General features: G+C 47.8%; 1 protein-coding gene across 2 annotated transcripts in view; it reads right to left on the reverse strand.

The window, feature by feature from the left end:
• The window catches only part of Iqsec2 (IQ motif and Sec7 domain ArfGEF 2), an 82941-nt gene that overhangs the window by 5593 nt on the left and 52045 nt on the right, over positions 1–25303 (reverse strand). For both annotated transcript variants that reach the window (XM_027950177.2, XM_027950175.2), the window contains exons 3-11: positions 14893–15154; positions 13669–14070; positions 10028–10923; positions 8446–8607; positions 7800–7922; positions 6380–6546; positions 3343–3482; positions 2459–2584; positions 502–601 (exon numbers count right to left, since the gene is read on the reverse strand). In XM_027950177.2, the coding sequence (XP_027805978.2) occupies positions 502–601; positions 2459–2584; positions 3343–3482; positions 6380–6546; positions 7800–7922; positions 8446–8607; positions 10028–10923; positions 13669–14070; positions 14893–15154 (2378 nt within the window). The remainder of the gene's footprint in view (positions 1–501; positions 602–2458; positions 2585–3342; positions 3483–6379; positions 6547–7799; positions 7923–8445; positions 8608–10027; positions 10924–13668; positions 14071–14892; positions 15155–25303) is intronic.

Consider the following 25303-nt stretch of genomic DNA (forward strand, 5'->3'; position numbering starts at 1 on the left):
TTGGAAATGATTTCTCTAATGCCCAACTCTGACGTGTCTCTTTCTCTGCTCCAGTGTCTTTAGTGGTTCCCCTTTGCCCCCGAACTCCTGATAGTTGTGGCCCTCTTACTCATTATACTCCAGGATGTAAAGGAAAACCCAATTCTGCACTGCTTTCTAAAAACCCTTTCCTTTGTACCTCTGCCTCTACTCACAATGATTTTGCTGTCCTGAATGCCACCCAACCATGCTCCTCCTGGTTCAGTCCTTCAGAGCACAGCATGATCACCATCTCTTCGCCCCACCAGGGAACACACACACACTGTGTTTCCCTGATCCCTAGGGGCCAGACTTGAGTCACACTCCACCTTGGCCTGCTCTTCATCCCAGGACCAGGTAGGTGCTTTGGAGAACTTAACCCATTTGTAAAGGACTCCAAAACCTGAAGACTGGTATGGATGAAGGATGAGCATGGCGGCCATGGGATAGACTCAAGATGCTGGGGTCCAAGAAGGGACTCACATGAATTCTGGAAGAGCTGCATGTGCATTTCCACCAGGGGAAAGGACTGACGGAAGCTGTATGTCACCAAGATCTTCTTCTTCTGGAAAATTTTGGTGACCTTTGGCAGGGGTGGGAAAAAGACAAGAGGCAGGGTTTGGGGTGGGGAATTTCCACATGGCACCTAATTCTAGTAATCACCCTCCCTTCCCACCCCCCCCCCACTAAGAGACATAAACACACAAACACATATACCCACAAGTTGGGGAGAACTGAAGCTTGAGGAACAGAACAGGAAAGATGGGATTTTTCTATCCAAATTCTTGATGTCATGACAATGCACACAAGTATTTACAATTTTTACAGGAACTGACTGAATGCTGCTCCCTCTAGGAAGCCCATCCTAACGCCCCACATGGATTTTCATTTCCCTTTTCTGAGTTTCCACCAGAGTGCCAGATCAGTGCTTTTCCCATCTAGAGCTCTATGGTAGTCCTTTGAGTATATAATTGCCCACTACTGGCCTGGAGGACAGGAATCTGGTTTTCAAGTTCTCTCACCCACCTGGTCCTCACCCTCCACAGCCAGCACAGAATGGCACTCTCTGCTCTGCCTATTTATAGAGTTAACAAGTCTTTTTCTCAACAACCTAAGAGCTTTATAAGTACTTAGGCACTCTGGACTTTCCACTAACATGAGCTCAGGCAATCTTCTAGTGCCTTTTTTTGTGTGTGTGGTGCTAGGGAACTAACTCAGGGCCTTACACATGCTAGGCACTGAATCACTGGGTTTCAGCCCCAGCCCCTGCAAGTGGCTCTTAAAAAGTAACTGTTTTGATTTCAGGATGATTACAGCTCACAGTGATTCAAAGTACTTTTTTAAGTCCTTGGGACTGTGAGCTTCCTGAGAACAGGGACTGAGTCTGATTCATCTCACATACCCAGTGCCCAGCATAGGGCTAGACACAGATGTCAGCACACGAGGGGCATCTAAAACTGACTTAGCACTTGTGTGGGTCAGGCCCTCCTCAGGGTAACACCATTCCACATACACATATGACTTTTTTTTTCAGTACTGGGGATTGAACCCAGGGGCACTCTACCACTGGGCTACATCCTTGGCCCTTTTTATTTTTTGAGATGGTGTCTGAGTTGACCAGGTTGGCCTTGAACTTGTGATCCTCCTGCCTCAGCCTCCCAAGTTTCTGGGAGTACCACCACTCCTGGCTATGACCTCTTTTTCATCTTCATGATAACCCTATGATATACAGGTTAGCTCCATTTCACACAGCAGGAAACAGGCTCAGAGGGGACATTGAAGATATTTGTCTGAAGCAGTGATTCTTAATTGGGGGTTATTTTGCCACCCAGAAGACATTTAGCAATGTCTTTTGTTATCCCAAAGGTCAAGTGAAGATCCTTGGAGGAAACCCACAGGGAAACAGATTCTAACCATCAGAACTGTCTGATAAGACAACTGGATGCCTTGGAGGAGGGTATGTTTCTGTCCCTGCAGTCATATAGGCCATCTACAAAATTGGTTTTTACCCAGAAGAACTTGAAAGTCCCATCCCTAAAAGACAAACACCTCTGTACTGGTGATGAGCTTGGTTTCAAGAATACCTTCCACAATCAGGACCACTGGAAGGTTTCAGACTGATTCCAGGGTCACAGTTCACCTCTTTTCACACAACCCTCCTGGCTATTAAGATGAACAGGGACATCTCTCCTACCACTTTCCATATTGCAAATTTGTATGTCAACCATTTTCTGCCTCTTTGTGACTGTGGCAACCTACAAATGAACCCATGAGGAAAAGGAGAAGCAGAGAAGGCCTGGACCTTGCTGGTGACCATGCAGATGGCACAGTAGAGCACCTCACCCGCCATGCTCCATACACCAATGTCAACAAGGTTTACACAGATCCAGCAGCCAAGCTGACCAGCTCCCTCCCATCTCCTCCAGCACCGTGCCCATACCACTAGGAGATCATTGAAGAGGAAGACCTCCCGCTGATGCAGCCCTAGCCTCTGGGGGCGGTTTGGATCTGGCACCTCGTAGAGCTGGCAGCAGCAAACCAGTCGACGGTGAGGAAGAGACAGGACCTGGACAGGCATGGAGAAATAGTGTCAGCAAGGCCAGCCCATCAACTTCAGGGTCCCAGCACTGTAACATTCAATCGCAAGAGGAATTCTCTCTCTGATAAATATGTGCCACTCTGACACAAAGACTATAAAGCTCCAGCTTTTCTGACACTTTGCTTTGTTCCCTGTAGCACCCTCTGTCTGTAATGCCTTTCCTGTCCAGCTCCACATGGCCACATTCCATCCCTCTTTCGAATTCCAATTCCAAAATTTTCCCTTCTAAGGTTTCCTTAATTTACCCATGCTGAAAATGGCCTCTCCTTCCTATTTACTCCCCTAAACTAGACCATAAGGTGAAAGTATTATAAATGTCTGTCTGGCAACCCCATTGGTCTCTGAGTGCCCCTAAGGACAGAGACCATATCTGATTCCTACATTTGTCTCCGGGGGCCTGTGAAATGCTGAACTCAGTGGAAAGGCATTCATAAATGTTTGTTGACCAAAGTGTATTCTTGCTCTGCTTCTCAGCTAATATTAGCTTGGCTCCTTACTTGGAGTGGGCAAGCAAAACCAGAGGTGGGAAGGATGCTAATATTTATATAGCAACCGCTATGGGCCTTGCACCATCTGCAACACTGTCCCCACCCCAAGGAATGCATTATCACTCACTCCATTTTGTAGGTGAAGGGAACCCTGGGCTCATAAGGGACAGTGACTTACCACATAATGGTGGAGAAAGACCAGAACCCTGGCCCTCTGCAGCCTCCCAGGGCACTTACCGGTTTCTTGCCAACAATCATGCGCTCCACGGCCTGCACCTGGGACACATGGTCATCATTGGTTCGTAGTTCGCGTCCCTGGATGCGCTGGTAGATGCCCACCAGGAGGTCTCGGGGGATGTCTTCACCATTGTCAACCCCTGAATGAGGGGAGTAACCCCAGGATATGTCACATAAATGTAGGGAGTGATTGGTAGGGGTTTTCCACAATATCCCACACCTACATATGGACCATGATAATAGTTAGGACCAAGGGTTAATTGGGTACCCTTGATTCCTTGACCAGGATTGGGGCAGGGAAGCTGCCCTTCAATAAACCAGCCAATTGCTTTTTTCCCTAGGGTAGGGACTTTGTCTAAACAGCCCAGAACACACTATAATTAAGTATTATAGTATTTTTTTGCCTTCTAAATTAACAAAAATAATATCCAGCGTAGAGAACTGGGGATGTATAGTAAGTAACATGACTATTATGGAAGGTAGTTTGGCAAAAGCCTAAATATCCAGAGCCAGTGATTCCTCTTCTAGGAATCTGCCCTGAGAAATTACTCAGAAATAACATGCAAGATATAAGTCCAAGAATGTTCACAAAACGCTACTTATTGGGAAACTCCGAAACAACCTAAGTTCTAACAGGAGAGAAACAGTTAAGTAAAGGTTTGTATATCCATTTAATAAGATAATATACAGATGTTAAAAACTTGGCATTTACAAAAAGATTTCAGTAGCATGGGGAAATTCTTGTAGCAAGTTAAGTGAAAAGAGTAAGATAATAAATTGCATGTATAACATGAACTTAACTATATAGAAAGTTACATATGCATGGAAAAAAGACCAGAATATACCAAAATATTAAACATGGATGCTCTAATGACAGAATTTGAGACCATAAAAAGACATTTTCTATATTTTTCCAAAAAAATTGTTTTGGCAGTACTCGGTTTCGAACTAGAGCTCATACATACTAAGTACATGCTCTACCACTGAGCTATATTCCCAGGCTCCCAAAGTTTCTAAAGTGAGCATGTATTACTTTCATTTGTTTGCTTTATTTATTCAATAACTGGAGGGGAAATACACACAGACATCCCCTTCCCACATAGCCTCCAGAATCACATTTGTCCTTCTATATGCAAGGGAGATTGGTCCTATCAATACCCAAATCTGAGGATGTCCATGTCTCTTATACAAAATGGCATAGCATTTGCATATAACCTACACACATCCTCCAGCATATGTAAAATCACCTCTAGATTATTTACACTTACTACAATATAAATGCTATGTAAATAGTTTTTATTCTTTATTGTTTAGGGAATCATGACAAGAAAAAACTCTATACATGTTCAGTACAGATGCAACTTTTTTCAAATATTTTTGATCTGTAGTTGGTTGAATTCACAGATGTTGAACCTGCATATATGGAGGGCTGACTGTACATACATATGGGGGGTAGGGAATAGATGAATGAATAATGGCAGGATTTTCATAGACAGCTCCAGATGGCCTCTGATCTAACTCCCTCCTCCTAAGTCTACCATCCTTCTCCCCTCCTGATTGTCTGCTCAGTGAAACCCACTCACTTCTTTCTAAACCTTCTGCTAGAGGAAATGATGTCTCCTTTGGAAATGCCACGCCTACTCCTGGGACAGGTGCTAAAGGAACATTTTTTTTTTTTTTTAGTACTAGGGATTGAATCCAGGGGCGCTTTACCATCCATCCCCAGCTCTTTTTTTTTTTTTTTTTTTTAGACAGGGTCTCGATAAGCTGCTGGGGCTGGCCTTGAACTTAAGATCCTCCTGCCTTAGCCTCCAGAATCACTAGGATTACAGGCATGCACCATGGTACTTGGCTTAAAGGAATACTCTTCACTGTATTGCCTTTTTCACTTTAGCTGTCAGAGAGTTTAAAGCCGACTAACTGTATAGACCCTGATGCTCAGCAACTTTGTCTTGATTTTTGCTCCCCCCCCACCCCCAACTCTATTTTCTTCTTTCATTTCTGTTTCCATTTTTAGCAGGCTGCTCTTTGGTGAGAGGCAGGGCTTGACATCAATACAATAAACCAAGAATAACAAGTCAAAGTGACACCTTTCATCTGGCATTCAATGCCCTCAGGTAGTAGCTCCATCTGACCTTCTCAACCTATCATCTACCCCATTTCCATTGTTCTCTAAACAACTTTACATTTTTCTCCCACTGTGCCTTCCTTGTTCTTCCTACATCTATTCTGTCTCCTTATCCATGCCTTTAGGGCTCAACTTAAAATAAAATCCTCCAGGAAGCCAGTTGGAGGTAGGCTCTCCGGAGCTGTTTCGAGGTCTGACTGGATTTTGGCTTTTCTAATATCACTATTCAGTATCTGTCTTATGTTGGTTATCTGGGCACTACAAGTCAGTCTCTTCCACACATGGGGAGCTCTCTCAGAGCAGGGACTATGGCAGACTCTCCTCCATTGTCCTTGGCACCCATCATAGGGCCTGGCACACATTAAGAATCAACTGACTAGTGGCTGAGTGAATAAATGAATATGTGAGTGCAGGAAAGGGTACGTAAAATAAATGAGTCTTTATGGGTATATATAAGGAAGAGAAGGAAGGAGAGAGCAAAGAATGGATAAGTGAATGACTGGGTGAAATAATGTAAGAGCCAGGACTTTTATCTATCATATTCAGTGCTATAACGCTAGGTCCTAGAAGTCTGGTACACATAAGATGTTCAATAAATATTCAGTGTGTGGATGAGTATATGGGCAAATAACAATTTTTTTGTGTGTATGTGTATGTGTTGCTGGGGATGGAACCCAAAGCCTCATGCATTCTAGGCAAGCACTACGTCCCCAGCCCTTTTTAAAATGACTCTGAGTGAATTTAAAAGTGAATGCCCTGGAGATATTCAGCCTTGACAGAAAGTGAAACACCACACAGGTTAATTTCTAAAAACAGTTGGGATCTCCCTCATCCTTCCCCCACCTCACACACCACCCACTTTCCTTTCACAGGCAAAGGGTAGGAAAAGCTGATGATAAGTCTGGTCACCTCTCAGGTTCTTGATGAAGTCATCTAGTTTCATCTTCCGCTCAGCCTTGACGCTAGGACTGTACATGTCGGTATTGAGGAGGATGATGGCAAAAGCAAGGATGAAGATGGTGTCTGGGTTCCGGAACTGGCGCACGAGGGCTGGGTTACAGACACAGTACCTCTGGCTGTAGGGCAGGAGGGGTCAAGTCCAAACTCAGGTACCGGCAATCTCTACCTACCCACCACTTGCCCAGGCTGGCAGAACCAACACTTTTCTCCAAGAAATACTTCCTTAGCCTTCTGGGTCTGTCCATTTCAGATCTCCCAAGACTAACATGTAAAAACAACAATCACTATCTTTTTGGAGCTTTCCCATTTTATGTATTGTTCATTGTCTCATGTAATCTTTTCACAATCCTGTAAAATAGCCATTTTTCTCCTTCTTCCCCTCTCTTTCTCGATTTTTCTTTTTCTTTTTTGTTTCTTTTTTTGGTATCAGGGATTGAACCAAGGGGCACTTAACCACTGAGCCACATCCCCACCCCTTTTTATTTTTGATTTGGATACAGGTTCTTGCTAAATTACTTATGGTCTCTCTAAGTTGCTGAGGCTGGTTTTGAACTTATGATCCTCCTGCCTCAGCCTACCTCTCTCTTTCTCACTTTCTCTCTCTCTTTCTCTCTCAGGTTCCAAGTGGTGAGGTAAATTGCCCAAGGTAATATAGCTGGTAAATGGTAAAGCCATATCTTTCTGACTTCAAAGCAAATCCTTCTCCCATATGGGAAACAAGTTCTCAGCAACTCTTCTGTTTCTCCTCTAAATACTTCAAAGGAATGGAGCAGGTTTCAGACCCACACCTGTCTGATCCTTAAAGCATTTATAGTACCGTATAACAGTTAAGGGCATGGATGGACTGTGCAGTCAGACATACTTAAGTTCAAATCCTGGTTCCACTCCTTACTCACTGCCCTGGGCAAGTTAATTTATAATCTGCAAAATCAGAATAATAGAAGCACCTACCCATAGAGTGGTTTTTAAGTATTTAATGAAATAATCATGTAAGAGTGTCCAGTTTGGTGCCTGATACCTAGGATGTCTTCCATGAATGTTAGCTTTTTTAGTTTTTTGGCCGAGCTGGGAATGGAACCCAGGGCCTTGTGCATGCTAGACAAGTGCTCTACCACTGAGGTGCATCTCCAACCCCGTTAATGTTAGTTTTTATTTCTGGTGTTGTTATTAAATGCCCATGTTACAGATGCTGATCTAGATACTTTATATGTACTACCTCTGATCTTCACAACTGCTTTGGAAGATAGGTTTTATTGTTTCTGTTTTATGGTGAGAAAAGTATGAGGCTCAGAGAAGTGACTTGTAGACATACACTACATGGGTCCCCAAAGTGGAGAGGGACAGCTTCAGGAGAGGAAAGCTGGCATACCTAAAAGCTTCGATGAGTCGCTCCACTTTCTGGGCCTCACCCTGAACCCGGATATGGGATTGGAACTTCCGGAGCGCATCATCCAGATCCATGGAAGAAAAATCCATCTCATCCACAACACAGCTGAGGAACAAAAAAGGGAATGCAGCACTCTCAATTCTTCCACACACACACACACACAAACACACACACACACACACACATACATGCACACAAACCCTTCTGATCCACCCTGACCTGCTCAAATGGACTAATATCCCCACCAATAGATTTCTAAAATCAAGACCTGTGGGCTGAACATTTAAGGGCAGAATGTGTAAAATATATTCATCCCAGAAAATCAAGGCAGGACAGGTGGTCACTAGGGATCCTATCCATCAATCCACTCATTCCAGAGATGGGAAAACTGAGGCCCAAAGCAGGACATAGGATGAGCATGCCCTGCCCAGGGTCACTCAGTAGACTTTCCAAGTAAGATCAAGATAGATCAGATTCCTTTGTGGCAGAAGTATAAGGGAGCAGGAAGATATATTCATCCTGTTTTGAAAAGTTTATCTGATCAACAAGGACGAGCTGTCCCCTTCTTCCCTGTTAGCTTCCTTTCCTGGGAATCCCAAGCCCGCCTGCCCCATGCTGGGGTCCTCACTCCAACACGTCTCTGTTGAACTGCTTCTGCCGGTTCCCTAGGAATTCCCCTATCATCTGCCGACTCAGGCCTTTCCGCTCCAGGATGAAGTGAGCCACTCCCACTGGTGTGTCTGACAGGAAGCCCCGCTCGATTAAATACTGGATACCTTTCTCTGGCTTCCTGTAGAAAGAGAGGAGGTGGGTGAGATGACAGTCATTCTAGAACTTTGTCCTCTGTCCCATTTCTAGAACTAATTTGGGGCCCAACTAGCAACGGCTTCAGAGGACCAAGGATATCAAATCTATAATATGGTCCAATCCCTTCATGATACAGATGAGAAAATTAAAGCCTAAAAGAGAGGAAACCACTTGCTCATTTCACAGAGCTTCAAAATTCCAAGGTCTCCTCACCCCAACTTCCTCCTTCACTGGAATGACACCACAGTTGGAAGAAAATCAGTATCTAATGAGAGCCAGCTTTATGCCAGGAGCTTTGATATTTCTATCAGGTACCAGGAGTCCTGAAAAAATGCCTGAGAAGAGGACAAGGTGGTCTCTCTGAGTCACACATCTTCAGGTTTGAGAAGAAGTGAAGGGGTCACTTTGTTCCATGTCCCATATCTCATCCCGGTAGGTTGATCACCCAGCCTTAGTATTTCTACAGGCAAGGTGCTCCTTAGGTTTCTAGAGAGCCAGGCCAAAATCTGGGTTGGAGCTATCCCACATCCAGAGCCCTAGAACCTTTGCTCTCCAGGAGGCTAAAATTTGGGAGACACTGGTATTCTAGGAGTCTCAAATCTATCACTTCCCAGTTGTATGACTGTGAATAATCCTCTTTAGTTCTGCAAGCCTCGATTCCTTGTCTATAAAATAGGGACATAACTACCCAACTTGCTGAGTTACTCTGAGAATTAAATATAGGTGGCAGTGTTTAACAGACTATGAAGATATGAGGCATTACATCTAATGCCTTCCATTACAGCTAACATTTTCTAATTGCAGCTAATGTTTTTGAATTATTTTCTCATCAAATGCCACATTCCCAACCCACTCCTAAGCACCTGACACGAGACCAGGCACCCAGAAAGAGCTCAGTCACGGTCACTGAGTAGTCTAGCACACCACTCTGTCCCCCCAACACCTCCCAAATAGACCCCCCTGCTTATAGATAGATGGAAAAAACAAAGCCCAAGGAAGGAACACACCTTGCCCAGGGCTACATAGTGAGTGGCCAAAGGCAGACAAAGGGTCTTGGTCTCCTGTTTCCCAGACTAGGGTTCTTTATAACCCAGACTGCTTCCTCTCTGAAAAGGGGAGGTGGGGAAATAAGGCTCAGAATTCATTTAGTGGAAAACATCTATCCAAGATCACACAGCCAGTCAGTGGCAGCACTAGGACCTGAACCCGGGTGTGCTGGGGGTCTCTCTACTCTGCCACTCTGTTTTCAATCCTCTTCCCTGAACATCTGGGAAAAAAAACACCATTCTACCAAATGAGAGGCTAGTAGAACCAAGGTTGCTGCTTGGAGCTCAATCCCAAGGACCAAAGTGCCCACTGGCACAGTAAGCAGGGGTGAGGAGGCTAGAACAGGGGGCACATACTTATTGAAAAGGTTGAGGCCAATTCTGTAATGCCGCCTCTGTACCACGTCGTTGTTGAAGGCTGGCGAGTCCCAGCTGTGCCTTGTCTCCCGCTGGTAAGTCTGCTTGCACAGACCAGTGGCCGGAGGTTCCCTCAGACTGTCTCGAGAAGAGGAGCCAGAACTGCAGTTGATGGTCTCATTGGAATTGCTGGAGCTCTCAAGGCTCTCATTATCTCCACCATCAGAGTTCTCGCCTGCTGCCTCGCATTTCCCCAACCTCCGACCCCCAGCCACACCACTGGGCCCAGTGCCACTGTTTGGGGCTGGTGGCAAGGGCCCTGGTGGGGCTGGGGCTGGGCCCTCAGGGGCTGGGTAGTGGCGGTGCGGGATTGGGGCCCTGCCCGGTGGCCCCTTGTGCTTCAGGGTCCCATGGGGGCTGCAGCCATCAGCCTCATATACCAGCTGGCGGTGGACAGAGCCACGATCTGAGCGGTCACTCAGATCCACAGAGCTGTCACTAGGAGGCTCAATGGTAAGCAAGGGAAGGTGGGCAGCCCGCAGCCGGAAATCCCGGCACTCCAAGCACCCTGGACCTCTGCGAGTGCCTTCCTCACGGCTACCATCTTCCCGGGTCCCTGGTGGCACTGGTGGAGGAACTGGAGGGAGGGGGGCTGGTGCCCAGAACTCAGGCCGGCCTTGGGGTGGGGGCTCTGTGCTGGGCAGTCGCTCAGGGGATGGTGGGGGAACTGGGTCATCCAGGTAGAGGGGAAGGTCACTGAAGGACGTGGCTGAGCTGTCCTCTTGCTGTTCCTTTGACTCCCGCTTCTCCAGTTGGGCTGACCCTGGCTCTTCTGACATAGGCCCTGATGGGTGGCAGTTCAGGGCTTCGTCGATGGATTCAGCCAGAGATTTTACCTGTACAGAGGGGAAGGGGAGGAGGGAAAGGGAGGGACAGGGTTGGGGGGGGGGAAGATGAAGGGAAGAATGGTGGAAGGGAGGGAAGGAGGGAAGGAGGGGAGGAAAAGAGGGGGAATCTTCCTGGTGGGTAGGTCAAGAAAGTATAATCCCCTCCCCCAACCCTTGGCAGGTTCTTTATGGTTTATAAAATAACTCCCAGGGAGCCATTGTGAGCTCACAAGAGCTGAGGCTAATGACCACAAGGTCCTTTCTCAGACACCCCAATGTCTCCTTTGTATCCATATAGATTCAAGCCAAATACTACCTCCTCCCTGATTCAAGCCACATTCCTGCCTCTGCCATCCCCCTGGGGAAAACCAAAATCCTGGGCTCCCAGAGTGCTCTTTCTTAGGAAACCCATTCAATTTAGCCTTAAGAATCTGGACCACACCTGGGAACTCTGCCTCCCTGTGGTATCCAGCTTCCAAATTGGCCCTTACAGATATCCACTCCTGGTATTCACACCCTCAGGTACCACATTATACCACAGTTGGTCTGTGTAACCAGCAACACATGGTAGAAGTGAAAGCATGTGACTTCTGGTATTAGGTTGTAAAAGACTGGCTTCATCTTGAGCACTCTCTTGCTGGCTTGTATTCTCTCTCTGTCTCTCAGACCCCTCACCTGGGAGGAGCTACATCATGAACAGCCCCAGGGAGAGGACCATGTGGTGAGGAACTGAATCCTGCCAACAGCCAAGTAAGTGAGCCTGAAAGCAGTAGACCTGTCAGTCCCAGTCCAGTCTTCAGAGATTGCAGTCCTACCACACAGCTTGACCACAGCTTCATGAGAGATCCTGAACTAGAACCATCCAGCCAAGCCCCTCCCAGCTTCCTGGCCCTCAAAAAGAAATGGCTTCAGATAATTTATGTTTGTTGTTTAAGCACAGTCTCTAAGGTCAGTGTTAAGCTATTAAATTTGGGAGTAGTTTGCTGTGTAGCAATAGATAAGTGATACACACTTCCCCATCAGACTTGTATAGCACCACAGCTGGGACCAGGCCTTGTTCCTCTATCTCTCTCACCAGACTGTGATCCCTTATTCTCTATTCTTCCCTTGAGGGATGGGTGCAGTTCTGGTTTTTCTCTTTTTAGCTCAGTTCAATATATTGCTTGACACAGAAGAGATGTTTAATTAAATCTTTTCCATATGAATGAGTAGATGAATGATATAGACCTTCGCTTCAATACTACTTTCTTCCACCTCTTTACTAGCTCTAAGGAAGGCTGATGGCAAGACCAGATCACAGAGTATAGAGCAGAGTTATTTCTTCTCTTATAAAGTTTCATTTATTCAATTTCTAACAAGTACATCATTGGTTTGGTATTCCTTTTTGGGAGGTAGAGGGTGCTGGGGGCTTGTGCATGCTAGGCAAATGGTCTACCATTGAGCTACATCCCCAACTCCACCTCCTTGGTTTAGGAAGAAACCTAACATGTACTTAGCAGCTACCATGTACTAGGTGCTTCCATATGGGTTACCTAATTGAAATGTATCTTCATTTTTGGGGGGAGGCTAGGGGGAATCATCACTGACATATATCCCCTACCCTTTTTTATTCTGAGGCAGAGTCTCATTAAATTGCCCAGGGTGGCCTTGAACTTGCAATCCTCCTGCCTCAGCCTCCTGAGTTACTAGGATTACAGGAGTGCACCACTGTGCCCAGCTTGAAATGAATCTTCAAAACATTGCAAAAAAAAAAAAAAACCTGAAATAAAATAAAAACCACTCTAAAAAGAAGGCTTACTGGAATATAGTAGTGCATGCCTATAATCCAAGCAACTCAGGAGGCTAAGGCAGGAGGATTGAAAGTTCAAGGCCAGCCTGGGCAATTTAGTGAGATCCCACCTCAAAATTTTAAAAAAAGGTTGGGGATATGGTTTAGTGGTAAAGTTACCCCTGGGTTCAATCCCCTATACTACAAAACAAATAAGTAAATCAGTGAGGTTAAACCGTTTGCCTAATGTCACACAGCTGAGAAATGGCAGAACTAGATTCATACCTGGGCAGCTATGCTGACACACCCCAAGCCTAGAATGATCTCCCACTCCCATCAGTGCCAGTTACATTCTCATGTTTTTGCTGATGCAATGCCTCCGCAAGCGACACCCCTCAATTATCTCTAACTTGCTAAATCTTCTCAGTCTGGTAAGGCCCATTTCCAAAGCTGTTTTCTCCAAGAAGCTTTCTGTGGTCCTCATAGAATCCTTCCTCATGGCTTTGAGCACACTCTATTTCAGGAAATAGTAGAATGCATATGTCTGCTATTTCCCACCAGATTGGGAGATCCTTCTGAACAAGTACCAGGGCCAGTGCCTCAGCCTCAATCTCCTCTGAAAAATGGGGATAATAATCTCTATCTCACAGGTCTGTTAGGAGGCATACATGGTGCCTGGCACACAGTAAGAGCTCATTACCTTCTAGTTTTTATGATAGCAGATCAAGTTCCAAATAGTGATAACTTTTATTTTCTTATTTGTCCTATACTCCCATATTTTAACTGGCTTGCTTTAGCAATGTAATTTTTTTTTGTCTCACCAATTCTGTCTCATCACTTTCACAGTCCCAACTCAGATTGTAGCTATTTATTGCTATGAAATGCTCAGCAGTGCAATTCCTTTCAATTGGGAATATGAGCAAAAAGCAGTAGAAGCAGCCAGAGCCTGGGGATGGGGAAGAAAGGCCCTTTTCAGGGCTCCTGACCTGTTTGGAGAAGGAGTCCTCGAGCTCTGTGATGTCATTAGAAAACTCTCCAGATGTGGTGACAGAGCTTCCACCACCATCAATGCCCCCACCACAAGAGCCTCCATAGGGGAGCCCCCGTTCAAGACGGTGGCTCCGGGCACCAGCCATGGCACCCTCGTCCAGCGAGGCAGGCTTGCCCTCGAAGTACGCTGGGTTCTGTGCCTTCTCATACTCCTCAAAGGAGAACTGCATCCGCATGTTGGACAGGATGATGCGGCGGGACATGCGGCTCTCTGAAGCTGAGCTGCGTAGCCGCTCAAAGTTCTTGTTCATGCGGTATTGGCGGAAGGCCGTCTGGATGGTCCTGGCAGCCCTGCGGCTCAGGAAGGAGCCCCCATACTTCCTCTCCAGCATTTCCACCTGACAGGGGAAGGCCAAGAGGAACAAGGTCAGAAAGACGCTACAGGCTTATGCCCTGGGCCTTCAAGCACATCCCCATTGGAGTCACAGCTAGCTGTTGACAGTTGCTCAGATGTGCCAATCTAATTCTCTTGAATTTCAGTACTGGCCACATGGGCTTGGACTATGTTGTTATTGTTTTCATTTATAAGAAGTATACATTGATTATTCAAAGGCAGGAAAAAACAATCAGAGAAACCAAAAAAGGAAAGGAAGGAAATGAAGAGCAAGAAGTTTCAAGAAAGAAGGAAGAAGAAAGAATTGAGAGGAAGAGAAGGAAAGAAAGAAAAAGGAAGTCAGGCAGGGAGGAAAGAAGTCAGGAGGAAGGGAGATAGGTAGGTTTGTTTGCCTAAAGTCCAAACACCTAGGCATAACCACAATTAACATTTTGGTATGCCTTTCCAGATTTCTGTTTTCCTATATGTAGTATTTTGTCCTCTCCTTCCCCTTTTTCAAAACAAAAAGCTACACAATATATTGTATCATACTGTGAAACTGTCAACGGATGTGTGTGCTAATGAATGTTTTTGAAGACTGGGGGCAGGTCTCCAGGACCTGGGCAGGGAGCTCAATAATGCTTGCTGAGTGAATACAAGATTCAGTAGACGGGTGGTACATGAGTGAGTCCTCAGGAGGGTAAAGGGTCCTGGAGCCAGTCTTTTCCAATTCTGGTTTTATCATCCCTCCCTGGATACCACCCTCAAGCTCCATATCCCGACCCCTCCCTCAGTTCTCTTTTGTACCCCACTTCCATTCCCAACCAGAGAGCCATATCTTCTGCACCTTCTTGTCCTGCAGGTCTGTGGAGAGTTCATAGCTGTCCGATAGGGCCTTGGAGCGCTTTATCTCCTCCTCCTCCTGCTTCCTCAGGGCCACACTGGCTGGCTGGAGGCGTGCCCGCTGAGACCAGGGAAGGCCCACCCCAGCAGGGGGGCCCCCCATGTGGCTGCTGGTGGGGGGCATCTGGCTCAGTCGGTAGGGGGGTTGACTCCCAGGACTATCAACTGCTGTGCTCAGGTCACTGCCCGGGGCATCACCCTCCACACTGTGGGGATGAGATAAGATGAGCCAGGATGTGGGAACAGGAGATTGGCCTGCTGGGCCAGACTGAGAGTGAGTGAACCAAATCCCTGCCCCCAATCCCATTCTCCCTGCTTCCTCATAGATACAGGGACCCCAACACTTAAAGGGGAGTCCTAATCCTCAAGCTGTCTCCTCACTCTGCCCCCACAGTCCCTTCCCATCAAGCCCTCTAGCTCTCAGTCCTTTCCTCATTCCCCTTTCGCCCCCAACCCTTAGATCTCTCTCTCCCTGTAGCTCCATCCTCTCTGATGCCTTTCCCTCAAGGCTTTCTTGCCCCCAGTCCTATTCATCCCTTACAGCCTTATCCCCACACCAGTCTCCTCCCAGTCCCATCCTCTCTAGCCCTTTTTTCTTCTTCTAATAGTCCTAAAAGAAAAAAGTCCCCTAATAGCTCCAGCCTCAAACTCTCCTCTCCTCCCATGGGCTAGTTTCCCCCTTCCCAGACCTCTGCCCTCCCAGCTCCATCCCTTGGTGAGCCCTGTCTTGGACACAGTGTGCTGTGATTTTCCTCCCAGTGCCATCCTCAGCGCCACACCAGACCAGTTTCCATGGAGTGTCATCCCCTCCCAACCCTTTTCCCTGGTGCCCAAGGCCCACCCCTGTACCCTGCTCACCCAGACTCTCCCCTCCCCCACCCAGCCCTACCCCTGCAGCCCCGCCCCTGCCCTTAGCAGCCTGGAGGCCCGGCCTGGCCAGTTCCCAGGGTTCCAGGGCTGCTGCTGCTACTGCTGCTGCTGCGAGGGCAGGGCGAGGGCGAGGGCTCAGCGAAAGTGGGAGGTGCCTCCCATCCAACATCCTCACAGGTAAAGAGCTGCCCTGCGGGGCAGCTTCCTCTTTCTTCTCATGGCCTCCTCTGCTCAGCTGGGGAGGAGGGAAAGGGGGTCTCGAGGCCGAAGAGTGGCAGAAGCTGGGCCCCGGGTCTTGCCTACCCGGGTTACCCAGAGCTGTTGTTCTGCCAGACCTGCTCCCACGGTGCCATGGCAACCAGGCTGCCAGGGAACCCAGGTGGCGACAGAGCCCCGGAGCCCTGAGCTGAGCCGGCATGGTGAGGAGCCACAGAGGTGGGGAGAACCAAAAGGAGGGCTCAGGAGGGGAAAAGCAGGCAAGTGAGGAATGGAGGAGGTTGTGGGGGGAATGGATGTGGCCTGGGCCCAGAGAATGGTCTGGTTTGGGGGCACATGGTTGGGGGGTTCTTGGATAGTAAAAAGGTTAAGGGCCCATTCCTCAGCCCCTACTTGGGAGAGGCTAGAGTACAGGGCAGAGAGGCAAGCTGGGGTATATGGATGGGGAGTTCTCTACCAGCACAGGAGCTTGAGCTGCAACAGGCCCACCAGCCTCCCAGCAGAACACTGTGCTGGGGACTGGGGGCTGGGTGTGGTAGGGAGACTGCAGTTATAAGGCTGGGCCCTGGGTCACAGAGCTGGGCTCCACCCTGGTGGGAACTCCCACCCACTGCTCATCCTCCACCCTCCCAAGTATTATATCTGCAACACTGCCCTGGACAAAGCAGAAACAGACTCCGGGAATGCCCTCCACCTCAAATTCTCTTTCTCCTGGCGGGGGGTGGGGTGGGGGGTGGGGGAGGGGTGGGGGGGCTGACATCACCATCCATGGGTTAAACTCAAACCAGCCCACCCTCATCATCCAAGAGACTCCTTTCCCTCAGGACTGCAGGACCTGCCCACCAACCTCACAAACATCTCCCCTCCCAGCACACTGCTTGAGTTCAGCTTTGATCAACTGTCTCTTCTACTCATGAACCATCCATAGATAGCTCCCATTGCCCACAAGAGATAGCCCAAATTCCTTATTCTGACACTTAAGACCTCTTCAAGATACAACAGACAATGATTATAGAGCACTTAACATTCTTACCACTTCATATGCAATAATTTGGTTACTTTTCCAAACAACCCTATGAGGTAGATATTGTTATTTATCTTCATTTTACACATAAAGAGACAGGCCCAAAGAGGTTAAGTAACGTATTCACTGTCACACAGCTGCCAATGATACAGCCAGGATTGAAATCCAGGCAGACTGATTCCAAAGCCCACACTGTCAAACATTAAGCCACACTGTGGGGCTGGCTGCCAGCCCCCTCCCTATTTCATCCATCCTGGCCCAGATCCTGTTTCTCCCCGATGCTCTTCAGTCTCCCACCTCCAAGACTGCTCATATACTACCTTCCACCTTCTATGCAATCCCCATCATCTCTGCCATGTGCAATCTGAGAAATTCCCCACATCCTGGTTCCGTCAAGATTCAGGTCATATGCCACCACTAAGAAGCCCTCCTGAATCCTGCCTCCAGCCAGAAATTATTGCTGATCCTGTTCAGAGCTCCCACACACAGCACATGGCTGTCCTTCTTTTTATGGCACAGATTAGCTTTGGCAAAGCGTGACAGCTATTTGTGTGCATGGCTCCCAGAATCCCAGCACAGGAAGAGAATTTGGTAATCTCCTAGCTAACACAGATCAAGGGGCCTGGCCCAGAGTAGATGCTCAAGAAACACTTCTGGCATAAGGGAGTCAGTGAATGTTCTCAGGTGGTTGCTTAATAAAAATCTCACCTGAACTTGTACCACATCCTCCAATTTCCTCTTCCAAACTCTTCTCCATACTGTGGCAAGAGAGAGCTTTCAAAAATATGAATCTGACCATTTTGATCTCCCATGGAAACTCTTCCACAGCTCCCCATAATTCACTCAACAAACTACTAAGCACCCTCTATGCAGTGAGCAAGACACACAAGAGTGTTCCCTTGGGGAGGTAATACTGTAATGGGGAAAGTAGACTATTAAAGAAATAAATCTATCAGTTCAGATAGGGATAATCTCTAAGAAGGAAAATAAAGCAGAGTGCATGAGGTGCTTTTATAGATGTGGTGATCAGGGAAGGCCTTTTTGGGGAAATGGCATATAAGCAGAACCCTGATGGAAGTGAGGGAGTGAGCTAAGGCAAAAGCAGTACAGATAGAGGGTACAGCCAGTGCAAAGGCCCTGAGATAGAACTGTGCCTGGCCTGTCTGAGGAGCAGTGAAGAGGCTGGTATAGCTGCAGCAGAGTGAATGAGGAAAGACAGAGAGGAGGTAAGGTCAGAGAGGTAATGGGGAGCAAATTATGAAGGACATTGAGCCCACAGGAGACTGGCTTTTGCTCTGATTTAGATCAGTAGAGGAGGGATGTGACTTAACTTCAGTTTTATAGTAATCATCCTCCATAGGATAACCTCCAGTTTCCTCAACATGACCATGGGTGGCTCTCCTGACCTGACTCCTGCCTCATTACCCCAACCTGGCCACCTCCTGCTCACCCTTCAAATTTTAGCTCAGGTGTGTCCTTCCATGCCTGTCTACCTTTTTCACACAGGCTGGTTTACAGGCCCCTCCTCTGTGCTGCTATAGGGCTCTGTAGTTACTTCTATCCCTCGGTCAAGGGCTTAATTAGCTCATTGAGTCCTCCTAACTTATTGAAGCAGGCACCATTAGCCCAATTTTATAGATGAGGACACTGAGGCTCATAGAGGGGGTGTAAACTTACTCAAGATCACACAGCTATTAACTGAGAAAGCCAGGATTCAAACCCAGAGCCTAGGCTTTCTTTTTATGACATCTTGTTGCCTCTCCCCACTCCTGGCTCTGTGCTGCCCCCAGCTCTCCACTTTTTGGCATAAGAGGGCCTGGCAAAAAAAATGAGAGTACTTGCTTCTGAGATCACACACATGGCTGAAGAAATTGGAGCTGGGGGTGTGGAATCCTGCAAGTCAGAGACCCCAAAACACTCAGGTACATGCTGATCACATGGAAAATCTCTCTCTCTCTCTCTCTCTCTCTCTCTCTCTCTCTCTCTCTCTCTCTCTCTCTCTCTCCACACACACACACACACACACACACACACACACACACACACGGAGGACAGGTAGATAGGCCTGCTTTCAGCTTTCAGTTCCTGGCTTCCAGTTTATCAGCTATGTGAGTCTGGGCATGTCACTTTCCCTCTCTATACCTCAGTTTCTCATCTGTGCAGAGCTCAAGCAAATGTAATTCCTTCTTTGGATTCATGTACTTCGGAAAGGGTCTGGGAGACCCCTCTCTTTCTGGACTCTCCTGAGCCAGGAGCTAAGCTTGTACATGTACACACACACACACACACACATGCACACACAGGTACAAAACCAGATACATCCAAAGGCCAACAAACCTAGAATCAAAAGCACACATCCACAGTCACATGGAAACAGACATGAATATGTGCAGACATGCACATATACAGACACAACCACACATGTGGGCACATGCACACATACACACATGTGCCCATGTACACTGTCTGCTGGGCTATTCTGTGGGGGAAACGAGCATCCTCTGCAGAGGGGTAAATAAGCCACGTTACACAAATAACCACAGTACAAAGCGGAAAGTTATCAGGGCTGTAGAACAGAGGAAGTGTTGGGGGAGTGCAGGAGAGAGATCCCTTCTGCTTGGGGGTGGCTGAGCAGAATAAAAATAAACTCGCACTTACTGTGCACCTTCCCCGTGTCAGGCATTTTCCACATATTATTTAATCTGCATGGCAAACGTGAGGGAAGAATTAGGAATCCTAGTTTACAGAGGAAGAAAAAGGCTCCAAGAGGGAAACTGACTGCCAAAGGTCTCATAGCTAGCAAGTGGCAGAAGTGGGGGAGATTCAGACCCCCAAGCCTCTGCTAGCCCTCCTGCTGCCTTGAAGGCTTCCTGGGGGAGGATGCTTATAGACTGGGCCTTGTCTTCAAGCAGCTGGGAGAGATGAGGAGCTAAGGAACCTTGTGAGCCAAGGATTTAAGATGGGAAGAAGCTGAGCAGGATAGGACAGATCCCTAGGGATCTGGGGCTGACCTGCCCATGGCGGGGGTGGGGCACTGACCCTCCCCGGATGCTGCTCCAAATGGGAGGTCTTTACTCCCTCCTTCCCTTTATTGGCACTGCCCGGAGCCAGGCAGTCAGCAGGGGATGGGATCAGGATGCAGTTGCCATGGAAATGAATGGGGGCTGTTGCCATGGATACCATAAGATGAGGGCAAGAGGAAGTAAGGGATGTCAGGACTATCCCCATGACGACTTAGGCTGGAGGGAGGGGACCGGAAGTGAGAAACAAGAAAAACAAGAGGAGAAGGTCAAAGCACCTAGATAGGGCCAGGGACTTTTAGGCTCTGGAACAAGACTGGGCAAGGAGACCAGAGCCAGTGGCAGGTGGCAGAGGGGTGGAGGGACAGCAGTCATCTCTTTCTTCTCCAAGAGTCTTCTGCAAGCTGTTTCTGTGGCCCAATCCCACAGCCCAGCCTGACTTGGCCCAGGAGCTGACAGGGGTGATGGAGGCCAGCTAAGGGATTGATTGGGTAGACAGTGGGCAAACACAAGTTCTGGGAGCACACAGACCTGGATTGGAATCTAGCTTTGCTTCTCTGTCACCCTAAACATAATATTGTCACTTATTGAGTGCATCTTTTTTGCTAGGCATAGCTAGCGTGCAAGGTCTGGGTTGTTCTCCCTGAAGGAGATAACACGTATGATGAAATTGAGGCATGGAGAGATACAGTAACTTGCCCAAAGTCTCAGAGCTCAGCAGTGGTAGAGCCAGGAATCAAACAAAAGTGTATCTGAACACAAAGGGGTGTGGTGTAGCTCAGTGTTACAGTGCTTGCCTAACATGTTCCTGGGTTCCAACCTTAGCACTGCAAAAAAGGGGAGAAAAAATGTATCTGAACACAAAGCTCATGCTTTTCCCACCCTGGCACTGTGCAGTTTTTCCAAATTAAAGTCCTTGCATTCTCCACCTCCTCATGCCTTTCCACAGTGGCATGCAAGGGGCCAGACACTGGGTAAATATTTGTGGAGTATGTGAGTGAGGGAGCCATCCAGGAAGAAGCATGAAAGACTGAAGTTAGATGGGAGAAGTTCCTCATTTCAAGAGTAGTGACTCATGGATTTGGCTAAGGGTAGAAGATCTACAGGGCTGGGGTAGACTATGAACCATCCAATTCCACAATCCAAGTTGAGGCCCAGACAGTCAAAGTGATTTGCCCAGGGTCCCTCAGGATGAGAATCTCCCATCTTCTAGGCTAACATCCCATTTGGAGCCTCAGAACTCTCATCTCCCACCCTGACCCAAAATGTTGGCAGCAGCAGGCACTTATAATTTCAAGACATGGTAAGCTTATCTGCATTCCCATGCCTGTGCTCATATACTTGTTTTGTTTTTTCTACCCAGAATATCCTCTCTCTCCCCTTCACCCTGGATTGGATAGGCTTAGGCGAGCTCATCTCCACCTTGCTGTATGCTGAGCAGGCAGGTCCATCTGTGAAGTCAGTTCCGACTCACTCCTACCCATCACAGAATCACACAGGGTCAGCCCTGCCTACTCTGTTTCTTGTGCACACACATATCATGGTGGCTCTATTTGTTTTCTTGCAGTGTTGGTAATTGAACCCAGGGCCTTGTGCATGATTAGCAAGCACTCTACCACTGAGCTATACCCCCAGACCTTCCTTTTTCTTTGAGACAGGGTCTCACTAAGTTGGCCAAGCTGGCCTTGAACTTGTGATCCTCCTGCATTAGCTTCCCAAGTAGCTGGGACTATAGGCATGTGCCACCACCAGCTCATGGTGGTTCTTATTACCAGCTAACTTGTTATTCTCTCTTGAAGTGACCATCCCTGCTCCCCTCCCCCATGCCTGTTTCCCAAGGGCAGTGGCCTGGTATGATTCACCTTCATGGACCTACCATGCCCAGGCCAGGGACTAGCACACATCTGTTGCTCAGCAGCCACCTTGGTCCCCTAAGACCACAAGTAGAAGTCATGTGTGTCTGTATGTGTGTGATCATCCTGCCTGACACTGTCAACCTAAAAGTCATAGCCCCACATGCTTAAATGCCACCCACACCCAGCCTTGTGATTACATCTACCAGACACATGAGTAGAGACTGCCAGGCACCAAAAGTCACCACCTCACACAAGTGACCTCACATTCTCAGAATTCCTCACACCCAGCCTCACATAATCACATTTTATCAGATGCTCAGCAGCTCACAATCTCTCGCTACTGGGAGACCTGCACAGCCTCACACAAAGATATGTGCATGGATGTGCAGATACATGGAGACATATTTTTCTTACAATGGCTATAAACCTGCCCCCTTCCCATAGCACAGGTCCCCTGCCTGATTTGGCCAGTACAATTGCCTACCCAAAGTCTCCACTCCAATGGCTCTCAGGATGGCCATCCAACCTTGATTTGCCCCCTCTCTTCATTTAGTTGAGCACCCTCACCTCCTTCTATCTCCACTCAAATGAAGGGTAGAATGATCTCCATCCATACCTAGACTCACCTACTCTACATTCCCCAACCTGGCCCTGGAGCCCTCCACCAGGCTTTTGCTCATTTGGTCCTTGCCCCCTGGATAAAGCTTTCTCTTCCCTTGCCACCTAGTCAAACCCTTCTGAGCCTTCAAGGGCCAACTCTTACCCTTCTGCCTCCAGCAAGCCCTCCTAGATGCTACCCCTCTCTACCCACCTCAGCATCTCCCTGAGAGATGGAGAACTCATGGAGGACTCAGCCATTGTCTTACTTGATCTCTCAAAGTCTTTAGCTTGGGACCTTGTACCCAGTCGGTTCTCAAGCAATATTTTCTAGGAGAGTAAGGAAGGAAGAAGGAAGGGAAGAAGAGAGAGGGAAGTGAGAAATGAGAATATGAATGAGTGAATGGATAGGTGAATTGAGTATCTGAGGAAAGCAGTGAGTGAGGAAATGAGGTGAGGTTCTGGAAAAACTACAGGTTCTACATGACAGGGGTGCTAAGGGAGGAAGGAAAGAAAGGAACTCTCACCTGGACCTTAATCCAAACAAGAACCACTAATCATGGCACACTTGCCCAAGCATGTACTAGCCCCTATGCTGGGCTCATTGCATTCTTTCTTGGTAATAAGCGTCATGACAAACCAGAGAGGTAGGTAGATTCTCACTGCACTCAGGAGGAAAATAAAGCTCAAGGAGAAGAAGACTTGCTCAAGGTTACAAATATAACAGATGGCAGAACCAGAAGGTAAACTCAGATTTGTCTGATACTAAAGGCTTGGAGAGGGAAAGTCAGGGTATGAGCCCACTTTGGGGTCTCCTGGCTGTGCTCCTAATACAGACACATCATAAAAGGTGAGGGGCCTATAAATACATAAATTTAGCACACTATCCACTCTCTTGCTGACAGTCTTTAAGGAGTCTTTGCTTCAAGCTGGGTGCAAAGAATATTTACGCTCATTGAATGTGGGCGAAATGGCTTCCTTTCAGATTCAGAGATCCCTAAAGTTGTAGAATCAAAACCTTAAAAGTATAGGATCAAGTAATCTTAACATCATAGAATATTAAAATCCCATTATCAGATTTGTTTAAAATTGTAGAATCATATAATCTTAAAATTATAGGATTGGAGACTCCAAACATCATGGCATTACAGAAATAGAGATCACAGAATTATATGGAATGTGTCTCAGAATCATCATATCTTAAATGCACGTAGTGCGGTTTCTTAAAATCAGAGCATCTCAAATTCATAGAATGTCAGAGCTGGAAGAGCTCTTGGAGACCCTCTGATCCAGCCTCCCTCCCCATTTTTCAGATAGGAAACTATGTTTCAGTGAGGTCAAGGGACATGTCCAAGGTTAGCCAGCTCATAACAGCCACAGGCTAATGGGCTGAAGGGGGCAATAGGCATGCCCAAGTTGGGAGCCATTTGCACATTTATTTATTGAGTGCCTCTTGGGTGTTGAGAATACCACAAATCAAATCCTACTCTGTCTCCCAGTCTCTGTTCCCAGCCCTGGATAGGAAAGAAGGCAAGGCCCTGGTGGGGATGGGGACAGGGAAGTAGGGTGAGTGGAACATACATCAGACAGAGAGAAGAGATCAGCTTTTATTGATGGAAATTCCTTTGTACACAGCAACACACACTCTGAAAGGCCTTTTCCTCCTGATCATATTTACAGAGCACTATGGGAGTGGCAAGGGGCATGGGGCAAGGCCTTCAAGCAGTGGAGGAAATGGCAGCAATGGCCACAGCAAGGGGACGAACGACAGGGATCTAGGGAGGCTGGGTCCTGTCCCCGTCTGGTCCTCTGAGCCCTAGGCACCCTGCATCTCTGTTTGTGCTCACAGAGGACAGAGGTAGGTCCTTGGGATGTCATTTGGAGACCTCTCCAGGAGTGGCAGGCTCCAGGGTGCCCGGGAATCAGGAAGTGGGAAGTGGGAGTGCATGTGCAGGAGGGTTGGGATTCCAAGCTCCAAGCTCCAAGCTTTGCTTCTCCCACATTTTAGTCAGACCTAGGGCTCCAGCTCTTTTTAATTCCGGGGCTGGAGCCCAGGGGAGACAGTAGTGGGAGGGGGTTCCAAGAAGGAAGTAGGGGAAGAAGGGGCACAATGCTAGCCCATTTGATTCCTGAAGCAGGGGACAGGGTCCCATGGGGGATCCACAGGGGCTGGGTTGGGGGCTGGTTAAGGCTTTTGCTTCTGCATAGAAAATGGCCCTTGTCCTCTCAGTTACCGAGAGGAGGGACTACTGCACTCGGAGGCCGGACAGCAGAACTGGTGAGCGTCTTCCTCTTCCTCTTCCTCAGTCTCCTCCTCCTCCTCCTCTTCCCTGGGGCCAGGAAGGGCAGGGTAGAGGCCACAGGCGGGCGGGTGACAGAGAGAGGCAGAGGCATTAGTTTGCAGAGCAGGGGAGATACATGAAGGGCCAGAACTGCGAGGTGGGGCTAAGATAGGGGTCTGAATGGGGAGGCCAGTGTGATGGATTATCCAGGGCCACACCCAACTCAGTCTCCAAGGAGCCTGTTGCTGGGCCCCTCCTGGGACAGCCCTCCCCCTTATGCAGCCTGGACTCAGTCCTAAGATATCCCCAGCGTATACAAACTTCGTTTCTGACTCTGATAGGTGCCCGACCTTCATTTTAATGTGAATAACAGCAACCTGTTCTACGTTGGCACTTTGTATACATCTCATTTAACCCCTGCAACAACTCTGCAAAGCAGCCTTTTAGAGATGAGGGAACTGAAGCTCAGAGAGGTTAGATAATCTGAGGT

The sequence above is a fragment of the Marmota flaviventris genome, chromosome X, assembly GCF_047511675.1.
Source record: "Marmota flaviventris isolate mMarFla1 chromosome X, mMarFla1.hap1, whole genome shotgun sequence".
In the NCBI taxonomy this organism is placed as follows: domain Eukaryota; kingdom Metazoa; phylum Chordata; class Mammalia; order Rodentia; family Sciuridae; genus Marmota; species Marmota flaviventris.